The sequence below is a fragment of the Convolutriloba macropyga genome, chromosome 6 (assembly GCF_964194025.1).
Source record: "Convolutriloba macropyga chromosome 6, txConMacr16.3, whole genome shotgun sequence".
Lineage (NCBI taxonomy): Eukaryota > Metazoa > Xenacoelomorpha > Acoela > Convolutidae > Convolutriloba > Convolutriloba macropyga.
In genome coordinates, this window is record NC_134473.1 from 73,902,580 (window position 1) to 73,916,333 (window position 13,754).

The following is a 13,754-nucleotide window of genomic DNA, read 5'->3' on the forward strand; positions in this document are numbered from 1 at the left end:
TTTGTTGTTGAGTAACGACATTCTGCTGGGGTCAAAACTCTGCTTGCGAAAGCCACTGGGTATTCTACTCCATCGACAATATTCGAGAGTACTGCCCCAAGACTGTTCTCAATTGCATCGGTGTCCACAATAAAAGGAGAGTTGTAGTCCGGATGCTTGAGTACTGAGCTATCAATCAAAGCCGCTTTCAGTTTTTCGAACGCATTATGGCATTCAGGGTTCCAAGTGAAACAGCTGTTCTTTTTTGTTATCTGGTGAAGAGGTTTCGCTATCCCAGCGAAGTCTTTGATGAACCGTCTGTAGTAACTGCAAAATCCAATAAAAGACCTCACTTCGGTAACGTTTTCTGGTCGTTTCCAGTCCCGTACTGCAACGAATTTGTTTTCATCTGGTGCAATTCCCTCTGGGCTCAGTTTGTATCCCAGATAGGTTACGGATTCTTGAAAGAGGCGGCATTTCTTGGGTTTGAGTTTAAGGTTGGCCTGGCGAAGAGCGTGAAAAACGAGGCGCATGTGTTTTTCGTGTTCCTCCACATTCCTACTAAACACCAGAACGTCGTCCAAGAAGATGAGGACGAACGAGAAGAGATATTCATTGAAGATGCTTGTCATAAGTCGCTGGAAGGTTCCCGGTGCATTGCAAAGTCCAAATGGAAGTCTGAGGTACTCAAAGTGTCCACCATCGGGAGTGACGAACGCAGTTTTTGGTATAGCACTCTCAGCTAATGGGACCTGCCAATATCCAGAGGCTAGGTCGAGGCTTGAGAAAATCGTTGCTCCGTGAAGATGATCCAGTATCTGGTCAATTCGCGGAAGGGGAAAAGCGTCTTTCTTTGTTACTTCGTTTAGTCGTCTGAAGTCTGTGCACATTCGATTGCTCCCATCCTTTTTGGTAACGAGAACGATTGGTGCACTGTACGGGCTGTTTGATGGTCGGATAATGCTTCGTGCCAACATGTCCTCAATCTCCTTCTTAACCACAGTGATCTTTCCAGGTGCAAGTCTATGGGGTGCAAGCTTGATGGGCAGCGTATCACCTGTGTCAATTTCATGCTGAACCAAGTGTGTCTGTTCAAGTTCGTTGTCGTTCATTGCAAACACATCTCTGAACTCTCGTAGCAGTGTTCTTCTGTCGTCTGTTTGTTGGTTTCTGTCTGGAATTGCTAAAGAACAAATCTGTTCCAACTCTTCATCGCATGATAGGGTTAGGTTTGTTTCTGCAGTTGCCCTGTGCTGTGTTTCTTCCGTTGTTTCAATTTGATCAAGACCAGATTCTGCTTCCGTCTCACAAAGATGTACGTGCCTGGGGACGACTTCAGGTTTATAGGCAAATTGCAAATTTACCACATTGCTTTCCTTCTCCATCATGAGCTGCTTAGAATGGAAGTCGATTGATACTTTATTCTCCTCCATCACCTGGGTTCCAAGTATCAAAGGCACGTCTGTGTTTGGGGTCACCAGGAGATCGGCTTTCACTTTAACCCCGGTGTCGAACTTTATTTCGCCAGTAAAAACGCTAAGTATTTCGAAAGGATCATTGGTGGCCGAAAGAACTTGTTCTCGGAAAGGTCTTAGTTTGGAACGCTGTTCGTACTGTGAGTAAGCTTTTTCTGATAGAATGTTCACATTGCTCCCAGTATCCACTAACGCTTTGTGTTTATGTCCGTCAAGATCAACCATCACGTAGACTGTAGGTCCAAAGACTGCTTCGGCTTGAACTTTGTTGATATTGCTCACTTGTTCTGGGTTCGCTCTCTGTAAAATGCTTTTTACGATTGGTTGTCTATCGGTGTCCAAGTTTGCGGGTAAACCAGGTTGTAGTGTTCCTTTGTGTGGGCACTGATTGGACAAGTGCCCAAACTCGCGGCAATTATAGCACTGCATCGCAGACGTCTTGGGTCGAAAGCCTTCCGGTCTACCCGGACTTCTACTCTGAAATCTGGGTTGACTTGATTCAGATAGAAATCTTGTTTGGGTCTCAAGAATCTTCTCCATGATCTGTGTATGTCGCTCTTGCTGCTCTAGCATCTTATTGAAGCTTCTGGTCTGAAACTCGATCATTTGATTGAAACCCGATGACAGACTGGTGTTGAGTGCTCTAAAGTCAGCTGCTACTGACTCATCATGATCCTGTTCACCCTTTGTCCATCTCACATGCCCGTTTCTTCGTCCTCGCAGTCGACTGGATTCCGCTTTACTGATGGCGTCTAGCGCAATGGCCCGTTGTGTAGCTGCATTGAAGCTTCCCGGTTCTTCCTTCAGGAGTGTGTATCTGATTTCGCTGTCCAACAGTCCGTCCACAAAGGCATCTTTGTTAGCTTCCTGTTGTCCCGCAACATCAAGATGAGCATTGGCTGCCTCTCCTAACTTACGAACTCGCCTTGAGAACTCTTGGATTGACTCTGACTCCAATTGTTGAAGATTTTTGAATTCGGTGCGTGCACTCCTTGCGTTGGGAAAGTCGCCGATTCTGTTGTTAAGAGCGTTCAGAACTCTCGCTATGGTCGGGGCTGGTTGTCCTTGCACTTGCTGAAAGTAATGATTGGGGAGATTGTAATACTCATCTAACGCATAACTGTTCAAACACGTGGGCAGGACCTCGCGTGGTCTCTGGTCATCCCAATTATTGGCGTTTGACATGGATTCGAAGTGTCGAACCCATCTTTCGAAACTCTCGAAGTCGCGGCTGGGGTATCGGAGGGGTGTGAGAAGGGGTGGTGCTACGACTATTTGCTGCTGATTGTTTGCCTGGTTCTGTTGTTGCTGTTGCTGGTTGTTTGGTGCCTTGTTCATTTTTGGTAATCGAAGTAATTTTTGATGCAAAACCAAATGACACAAAAAAAGTATAAATGAGTTTTACCTTTGGAACGTATTCCAAAAATCTAATTCATCGGTTCTCTCAAATTTCAATTCTGAGTTTTTTTTTGTAAAATGCAAAACCGCCTTCTAATCAGAAGAATCCCTCTGTGGTCGCCAATATAGAATCTGAATATTTAGGGTGGAGGTTTTACCCTATTCACAATTCAACAATTGTTCCTAGAATCTATCTCAGAGAAAACTACTGGACTGGATAGTAACTTCACAAAACCTTCTACTCTTAACTAGACTGAAGGGTTATACCAGGCCCTCCGTTCAAGTCCTAAAGAAAGTATTTTCAGGCGCTATAGAACTGTAGTCAATTGCTAATAATAATGTTATTAAAATATGTTGGTAATGCCTTTCTATGTTATATGATATTTTAGCTTCTAAGAAATGCTTTACAAAATGAAATAAATTGATGACTCTAAGATTGAGAATTATACCAGGTCCTCAATTCAGTTTCTAATTAATCGATCAACCAATATACTTAAAATAAATAGTAGATGACGGGAAGAGCTCGTCGGTGTTCTCTCCACAACCCAACCAGACGAGTATTAACCAACTTGATAGAACGTTAAGACATTGCCCATCAGGTACTTCAGGTTACTGCAGACCTTTTTTTAATTGTCTACTTGGTTCACCATTCCATACTACATGGGTTAACTTAACTTGCCAAGTCTTCTACGAGCAGGCAGGCCTACCTTCAGAGTGGCTTCACTATGCGGTCTCCTGGAAGGAGCTTTGCCGATTAATACTCTGAGAAATCAATCGTCTTGATGTTGTCCTGGACTCGGTGCTGTCCTCCAGTCCGTTAACCTAACTTAACCTAATTATTGATTGGTTGATCACTACTTTACTAGTCACAAAAACTAATTTAAATCCAATAAATTGAAGCTAGATTGAGTATGATTTCAGATCCTTAGAGATGTATTGTGAAGTTACTAAAGTTGTACAAGTACGCTTTTGATTAACAGAAAACCGAAAGAAACGATTAAGTTTTACGCAGTCCTAATTATTACAAGACTATGGTTCCTTCAAAACAACTAGTTACAAATGCCTATGAGTCCCACCTATCAAAGTGTTTAACAAATATCTACTAGATACCAGTTTAAACTCTACTAATTTATAAGAAAAGGTCCAAAAAGAGAAAGCAGTTGCTAAATTTGCTAAGTTAAATTAACGAAAAGTATAATTACCAGGGTATACTAGTTTCAACAATTATTACAAGTTCTGTACCACGACAGAGATCTGTTAACTCACTTCGAAATTTCGATTATCACGACAATATAACTATTTTCAGACTGATTTTGGTTACACAACACGCAACACAACAATTATTCGCACAAATTGTTCTCTCCAAAAATTGGCTAAAATTGAGCCGTATATATACTGCTAATCTATATTTGGTTATGATAGTTTAGTCCTATTTTTACCAAATGTTCCGAATTTTTGTGAGAAATACACCCTTTTTGGGAAAAGTTTTCAGAAGGTCATTCATGACTTTGATAATTTAGGCCCCTAATTTGGGTTTCTAATCCAATATTACGTGGGTGAGAATTTTGGTGTTCAATCCACGATATAATCTTTATCAGATTCAATATTTACTTATTCAACCATTCTCATCAGTTTAAATTTCTTTACAATTATTATCTTTGTACAGTTTCAAATTTAGAATTCGCTTTTGTGTTGGTACTAATTCAAGGTCAGTATTAATTTGGTTCTTTTCCGAAAAACGCTTAAGTTTAACTTTCCATTCCTACAACATTGAGCATTCGGATCTATTCTGTTTTGCCCCCCCCCCCCCAAGCTTAGTGGGCTTATATTTTTTACGCCCCCCCCCCCCCTCACAGGCGCCGGTGCTAGTTTTTTACATAGTACATTTTTACATTTTACATTTTTTGCTATATGACAACATATAAATTGGAACTGGGGGCGTAAAAAACACTGGGGGAAACAGAATAGATCCGAGCATTCTTTGTGAACCTTTTTTTAAAAACAAGAAACTTCTCGACAAAACTATTTATTCATTACACGTGAACTCTCATGCTTTAAAAAATTATTAAAGTTAAGCATTACTAAATCGCCAGTTTTTTCATTCTAAGAAGTTCAATTAGATTCTTTTCTAATCTTTTATTTAAAAAAAAGAGTTAAGGTTTTGTTAAGAAGTTGTGAAATTAGTTTGTAATTCACATTTGTTTTTAAAGTTTTTGAATGCTGTTAGGAAACCCATTTTTAGCTCAACAATTATTTTAAGTGCTTTTAATTATTTAAAAAGTCTTGTTCTAATATTACGTGTTGCATTGGATCTTCGTTTATTTAGTTTAAATGCTGTCTGAACTATCCTAATAAGACTTGTATTAATTTTTACTTTTCCCAAAGACAACTTAAAACAATTTTGTTCCGGCCGAGATTAAAAATAAAATTTTTGTCTGTATTTCTGTTGGTGTGATGGGTTTTTTTGCCCACATTGGCTGTAATTTTTAATGGACAGGGTAGTTATAAGCTAGGGGCGGGAATTAATTCGCGCAGACGGGGTATGTAGACCATTATTGTTCTTAACTTTAATGTGGTGGAAATTATTGTAAATATCTGTGACGCAAACACAACGAGGCAAAACTGATAACCAAAATAGAACCCTCCTTTCCCCAGCCCAAGTATTGCGACAAATTTGAAATTTGTACCTCTTATCCGATGTCTTAGATAAGCTCTAAATTGGGCCAAGTATGTGCCAGAGTTCTGAATAAAATTTTAATACTTTCAGAAGATTTTAGGAAACCACTTTAATATTCTGATTGATTTAATTATCTCTGTATCACGTTTTAAGATAACTGTTGCAATAAAATAGGAATTTTAACGGGTAATGGAACTGAAAACTGTTGAAGTGAACCGCGCCCAAGTCCCATCCCCCTCTCCTCCTCGGCCCTTATTCTATTATCTCGCATTTCAGCAATCAAACCTTTGTTGCATGCTAATTAACCATTTACACGCGATTCAATGTTACTCGCCATTATATATACAAATAACCAACATTGTACTTCAGAAAAATTTCACCAAATCCATTAGTTGTTTATTTATAATCAATAATGACCTTCAAAATAAGTAATTGCATATTTATAACTAGTATTTTGTTCCACCTGGAGTCTCACTGACCTCTTCTATTAATGGGAAAGAAGGAAAAATATTAAGAGGATAAATATTTCCCTCTGCTAGAGAAATTTTTTCATGCAGTAAGTTAATAAACGAAAAACAAAAAACATGTCTGACTTTGATGTCAATCGTGTAAAGTTTGGTGCAAACCAAACCAATCGTGCAAACCAAACCAATCGTGCAAACCAAACCAATCGTGCAAACCAAACCAGAATCTGACCACATCAAATTGACCTTTTAAAGTGGGCCAATAATGTGGTACCTCTGGTCCTACCAAGAAAAACAAACAAATTTTATTTTATATTAAATAATTTTTATTACTCTTCAGTTCTTGCAGCTGTGACATTGTTGATCAAAAACAACCGGAATAAATATACTAAAATGAAAAACATATCAGTACCCTAGTTATTAAAGAATTCAAAACTTGCAAGATTTTGAATTCTTTTGGAAGGGTGGGTTGTTGCAGGCGTTCTTCAAACTAAAACTCTCTATCAGTGTGTCAATGCCAACACTTTCTTGTTCAGCTGCTAATGATTATTTATCATGAAAGAAAAAGAACTTCAGTTTTGATTGATTTACAATTGTTTAAAGGTTTCAAATACGTTATCAATGAAAAAGTTGATATCTTCTGAACAAAAAACAGATTTATAAATTTGATGATTATAAAACTTTGTTGCAATTTTTTTCCAGCTCATATTATCTATATCGGACCAAATTGAGAGCTAATTTTTTTCATTTTCAGTGATCATCAAGATTAATTTCAAACTTTTCTCTTCAATTTTCATTTCCTTATTTAGTTTTTCAGGTATAAAACTGGTTTGAGCCTTTGAAAACGTTTTGTTCATGTTGAAATCGTTCCGTCCATGGACGCCAGTTCGTGTGTAATAGGAGTGAAGAGGTTCGTTTCCCGTCGGGGTACAACGGCCATTATTTGGTCTGATAATGGTACTAACTTTTTGGTGCGAAAAAAGAACTACGCGAGAACATCGAAAAGTGGAACACCATCAATATCGCCGCTGAACTTGTCCACAAAGGCATTAAGTGGAGATTCAACCCGCCCAGCGCGCCACACCAAGATGGCATCTGGGAAAGGCTAGTATGTAGTTCTAAGCGGATACTTTACACCATCCTCGGTACTCACCGCCTCAATGACGAGGTTTTGAACACTACTTTTTGTCTCGTCGAACACGCACTTAACTCACGGCCGTTGACAACCGTAAGAGCCGACCCGTCCCACTTAGGTGCAATAACACCTAATCATTTCCTACCCGGTAACCAAGCAACAGCAATTCCGTCGATCGCTGGCGTCGACAAGTTCGATCATCGTATACGGTACGCCCGCGCACAGTCGTATGCTAACACTATTTGGGCACGTTGGATCAAAGAGTACGTACCGGCGCTGAACCTATGTTCCGAATGGCAGACCCCTGCCGAGCAAGACCTTAAGACCGGTAACTTGGTCTGGGTAGTTGAAGAGACCAACCCAAAGGGTTACTACCCTACTGCTCGGATCAGTGAACTTCGTTGAGGTTCCGATAGCGTCGCAAGCTCCGCTGTTTTGCGCACGTCCACCGGATCGCTCGTCCGCGCGCTTGTAAAATTAGTACCCCTTCTCCTAGCATCTTCTTCTGGGCCGGAGGATGTTAGCAATTAAATAGATGTAAGCGAGAAGTTTATCAAAATGCGTCATTTTTTTAACCAATCAGAATCGAGTATTTAAATACGCTTAGAAATCGTTCCAATTTACGTACAAAGCTCGGAAAAAGTGCAAATAACATAATTTCAAGTAAATCTAATCATAAGACCTATCAAATAAGACATAATTCGGCTCAATAATTTTCGAGTTTTTGGATTCATTGGTACAAAATTGTGACTGGCATTGAACTTATTCGTTCTCAGACAAAATACCGGCCACATAAGCAGCAAAAATGGCCGTCTATAAAACCATTTGTTGCTATGATCGTACTAATGCTTATACGTGTTGCTAATGCCTATACGTGTTGCCGATAATACGTTAACTTATTGATCTTTTGCTTCAAAAATACGTTGCTCTGTCGATGTTATAATTGCTTGATTTAATTGAAACATTATCGGTAGTCTGTTTTGAGCTATTTACAGCTACACAGGGCAATAAAAACAGAGTACATTAATTTTGTACTGGGAAAATTCATTTCGATAAACGAGCGCTTCATCGATTAGTTGTGCACAGCGTTAGGAGAACTTCCTTTTGTCAGTACCCATCTCCACATAAAACTTCCTTATTTCTACAAAAAATGGAAAAATGTCAAACACTTTCAGTTAGTTTTAAATGACTTTAGCAAACCCAGATAGCCCCCATCACTTATCTGTTGTAATATCGTAGAATAATGACCCAATGTCTCCAGTTTTTGGGTTTTAAGATATTTAAGGAAAATTGAGCTGTAATTTGTTTGGAGAAACAGTGTGAATGCAGAGCATCAGTTGATTGGATTCTATGTCTAGGATTGCTGCTAAGTTCCATAATTTTTAATGGATATATTGAAAGTAAATTTAATTCTAAATGCGCCAATAATTTTGCATTTCTTGCAACTATAATCATGTGGCTCATTTTTAAAAAAAATTGCAATTAACTAACGATTGTGGTGCTAAACTTGCAGAAACTTCCCTTTTCAGCGTAATTTGGCGACCTCTTATTTTGTTGCTACAAAAAACTGTTTTCAAAATATCGTTTCTAAGAAAAAACGGTTTTGCAACCTGTTGGTGTCAAGACTATTGTAAATGACCAATTTAGTGGTAAAATATTCAAGAGCTTGATGAAAACTTTCCCAGCTGTTAAATTGATTCTTATCTACTGTCTCATCGAATGGCCACTAAAATTTGGTCATCCCATCTTCGAATATGAGCACAACCCGTCAAATGTTTGCTGTCAAAGAGCGCCGTCATGTCATAAATAAGGCTTCATTCCAATTCGTTTCGAAGTTCTGAATAAAACGAAGCAAACAGAATAAAGCTTTGTTCACGCAGCACATTTTTCTAGCATTTAAAGTCTTGTTAAATTGTTCGAAAATTTTAATTGTTCATAAACTTCTATTTTAGAGAATAATAAACTGAAAGAAAGGCTCGATCATAAACGGTATTAAAGAACAATTTTTTCATAAAAGTGAGTTAACAAAATTTATATAACCTTACAGGCATATACGCAAATTTTTTAAAACCATTTTTATCTGAGAAATAACGATGCTTGACTCTTTTTTTCTGCTTGTAGATATTTCGCAATAGTGAACCCTTTGAGTCATCAGTTGACCCACAAAAAAGCGTGGGCGGGAATAGCCACAATCTGGACCCTGTCCCTCATCACAGCCTACCCCCAGTTCCACTTCTCAGACATCGTTCACACTGGTCCCAACTCCACTGCGCCCCAGTGTCTCATGATATTCCCCGACGGACTGGTGGGCACATACTTCCTGGTGTAAGTTATAATAAATTATTATAACATTAATTATATTCTAACTTATATTCTAATTATATTCTATATAATATTATTATTATAACATTCTTGGTGTGCAGTACAACAGCATATTAGGGCTAAGAGGGCTCGAGCCCAAATTTACTCTATAGTCCGACTAATTGTGATTCTGTTTGGTTTATAACACTACCACAATTGCAATCAATTACAATAATCGCAAGACGTAAGGTTGAATCTTGAGTGAGACCCACAAGCCTCTAAAAGATGGACACGGTCTTGGACAAACGCGCACATTGAAAAAGTTTATTTATAATTACCTTGACTGAGCTCAGGAAAAGTCAAGTCAAAGTAAAGGAAACGTAAACTTTATTATAGCCCAGGCTGAGGTCCCAGACTGAAGTAAGCATGCCCAGACCGAAGATAAACGCACGAAGGGGGCGTCGTCCGTTGAAAATTACAAACGTTGGAAACATCAATAAACATTGCATGGTAGTCTGGACACGAACGCCTGAAAGTCTCGATTGAATGAGACAATTTTGAGTTCTAAATATGACATATGCGGAACGTCCCTGAAAAAATTAACATACCTAATTTTTTTCCAGACAAGCTTTACAAAAAATTGTTTCACACCCCACATACAGTGGAAATACTCCAAAATAAGTTTAATTGATTTTGAACACATCCATGACCCCTGCGAAAATTCACTATTTTTAAAATTTGTTATTCGAGAAATGTCAATCAAACAAGTTACAGACACTTTAGTTCCTTCCTAGAAAAACGGCCCTAAAAAAAGCGGTATCTCAGACTCCAAAGACACAGGCAATACTCCATATTAATTTTGGTTCGATTTGAAACAAATCCTCGACCCTATTAAAATTGACTGTTTTTCAAAAGTACATCAAATGCGAAAAAAAAATCGATTTTCGTATGAACAACTTACTTTTGTCTAGACCCGCCATACCAGCGAAAACTTCCAAAAATTCCATATCAAAATAAAAATATTCTATGATTCTCTAACATTTTCGATCAAAAAATTTTGCTGATTCAGAACTCACATGCACTGGAAATACTCCATACCGAATTTAATTCAATTAGAAATAATGCTTGACTCGACGAACTGCCTTTTTGTAAGGAGGAAACAATTTTTTTTGTCTGGAAATAATTGGACAAAAATCTTTATAAATGGCAATATTTTGATGAACGCACCAAGATCAGGTCATGAACGCACGAAAATTCATTAAATGCATACAATTCAAATTTCTTCAAAGTTTCAACTGAAAAGTATGAAAAGCAGCACGTAGGATGAGAACTGATATCAACAAAGAGGCTCGAAAATGTGTGTTTGCAAATAATGTTCCGAACCCGCTCATCCACATTCTTGATTTAATTGGCTACCAAATGAGGAAGAGATAGAAACGTTCAAAAAATACATATCATTCAAAAATCAAAACTGGAATAATTAATGTCAAGTTAGAGCGGCGATCAAACTTGTTGTTAGAAGGACTACTAGAAAAAAAAACAATTAATAAAAACCAAAGTATATTAATTACGACCAAAAAATTGTCTATATTATCAACAAAATGAAACTCGCATCAGATAAAATCTAAGCAGAACAAATTGGTCTCTGCTTCATTACAAAAAACAGGGGACCTGTCCTTAATGCGATCGGGTAGCAGGTCGACAAAAAAGCAACAAAGTGGTAAAGTTAAAAAAAATGATAACAATTAATTTCAGAGTGATTAAAATTATCAAATTTTATCTTAAATCATTTAAATATTCTTTAAATGTTCAATTATATATTCATAGGAGTGAATCCAGACCTGTAACTATCCAGCGTACGTCATACAACTACAAAATTATTGGTAAAACCGGCAAAATTAAGATGTTCAATTCAAATTGCGTCGCGAAAATGGTAATGGTGCCGCAAAACCAAAGGTTTGTTACTAAAAACCCTAGAAAAGTTCAATTGCGCAATTTCTGCAAAGCAAATCAGGCATACTATAAATATTATAATTAAAAAAGAAAAAAATCCTGTAGAACAAAACAAATATAAAACAAATCGCAAACAATTCTTAAAATCCTGTAGTAACGAAGCCAAACTATAAATGATTGAGTATAAAACCATTATAAAGACTAAATAATAGCTCACTGGAAAAGGGTTTTGACTTGTTTTTACACAGATTAAGCTACAAATTATCGAAAAAGTGATTTTAAAAAATGTTGAAGCTCAAAAATCCACACATGTTTTTGAAAACAAATGTATTCAAAAGTCATAACAGACTAATAATTCAAATAAATGAGGTAAATTATATTGCAGCGCTTCAGTAGGCAAATTGCGCCTGTTATTACTGAGACTAGTTCGCAAAGCTACTATATAACGACAACAAGCAGCAGCCAATGCATCACAAACAACTTTACGACACCACGTTGTTGAGGGCACTATAATTATAAGATGCCATCTTCAAGAACTGTAATTCATCATTTGCCTCTCATCTGAGAACCAATGGGTATTCCTCATAAAAAGTCTACGTAGAATTGATAACGAAATAGGCGCACAAACTGAACATTATCGAGAATTGAAAAAAACAATGAAATTTTATTGATGGAAGCCATCATTCAAAACACATAACCAACAAAGAAATTGATATTTGAATCAAAAAAATTAATTGAAGTTTCTCACTAATGAGGTTGAGGCATATGATGACAAAAACAGACGCGTGCAAAAAGGAGACAGTCGAAAAATTCTTGATTTTAATTTTTTGAAAAACTCATGTGAAAGTCATCAAAAAAGTTAGCTATAAACCAAAAATCTGTAAAGAGGTTCAGTTATACGTCTTGAGGCTGCATTAAAAAACTATCATCATCATGGATATGTCGTCAATTTTGTGAGCGAGCTCTGTCTCAGCCCATAAAGAAGCATAACTATCCAACAAAAACAATTAACATGATGAACCTATACAAAATCGAAAACTCGTAGGAAAACATTGGTTAAATATAAAACCGGCACATAAATTAATCGATAAATCGCAGGAGAAAGAGTTTAACTTGTCTTTACCGAGACTGCGTCAGAAGATGAGAGAACTAAGATAAAGTATTGGCCGCATTCAAAATATGATCGAAACTTTATTAAAGCAAACATATTCAAAGTTAGAAGAAACTGAAAGCCTGGTCTAAGTTCACTTATTCCTTGTAAAGAAACAAATTCCATCATTGATGCGCACGAATAAGTTATTGGACTACCAAAAAAGTTAACAAACAAAAGGAAAACATAAGCAGTCCCAAAAATTTACCAAACTTTTTTGGTCAAAGCTACAAAAACCATCAGCTTAGCTCTGAAACCATAATACTTGTTCTCTGGGCCTCATTAGTTTGTAAATTTTTGTTGACAATAATTGAGCCATGATGTGAATTTCTTGTCATTAATTAACATAAAAAATAAGTTGCAAATGTGGAAATATTTTTGAAAAAAAAGGCCGATCCCCTAAAAAATCTCGAAACGTTTTGACTGTAAGGATCCATGTTGAGAACAAGATCAACCCTGACAATACTGTGCGTCTAGGAGAAAACATTTCTAACTGTTTGCGAAAATTATCAATTTTGAAGCAAAATTTATCGGTATATCAAAAATAAAAAATGCACTTTGTATAATTATCGAATTTAAAATTGCAAAAAACTGGCAAAATTATTATTCCAGGAGATTTTTAAAGCCAGCGTGAGTACAACTAGCTCTTGCTTTTTAAATTTACAGAGAATATTTTTGCATTTTTTATGTGTCTACTCCCAGCAAATTTTAAGAAAATGAAGCATATTTGGTCCTATTTTTCACAAAATGTCTGAATTTTGAAACATTGAGCGTAAACTCTAGCCAAAAAGTCGGATCGAACAATTCAGCAACTCTTCTCTATTTTTGCAGATGAAAGCAATAACACTACCGTTAACAATTTTAAAATATCTTCCGGTAAAAAAGCGAAATTCTAAAAAATCTTTTTCATTCCAAATTATTCACTGGACGGGTTTCTGACGATACCACTCACAACCCTCTACGATGATTATATCGATCGGCAAAAATTGACTGAACAAAAAAACTCTTTTGAGTATATAGTTCCTCCTCCGACTAAAGTGGGTCGGAACAACGAGTTATTAGCTTTTGAATCACTCTTCATGACATCTGTTTGCAAAATTTTAATTGTCAACGACATCTTGAAGAAGAAAAACAGTGGTTTTAAAAAGACACGATGTCAATGAGAGCAACAATTTTCATCGGAAAACATAACAGCACTTGAAATACAAGAATTCAGAACTCT

The 13,754-nt window shown here is 37.0% G+C and overlaps 3 protein-coding genes across 3 annotated transcripts in view; 2 read left to right on the plus strand and 1 right to left on the minus strand.

Moving 5' to 3' along the window:
- Positions 1-13,754, minus strand: part of LOC142340611 (poly(A) RNA polymerase GLD2-like) — a 303,984-nt gene that overhangs the window by 110,590 nt on the left and 179,640 nt on the right. The window lies entirely within an intron of this gene.
- LOC142340612 (uncharacterized) overlaps positions 1-13,754 on the plus strand; it is a 355,986-nt gene that overhangs the window by 88,340 nt on the left and 253,892 nt on the right. The gene's annotated exons all lie outside the window — the stretch shown is intronic.
- Positions 1-13,754, plus strand: part of LOC142340606 (substance-P receptor-like) — a 129,776-nt gene that overhangs the window by 64,129 nt on the left and 51,893 nt on the right. Inside the window, exon 5 of the mRNA XM_075391293.1 lies at positions 9,250-9,453. Coding sequence (XP_075247408.1) covers positions 9,250-9,453 — 204 coding nt within the window. The remainder of the gene's footprint in view (positions 1-9,249; positions 9,454-13,754) is intronic.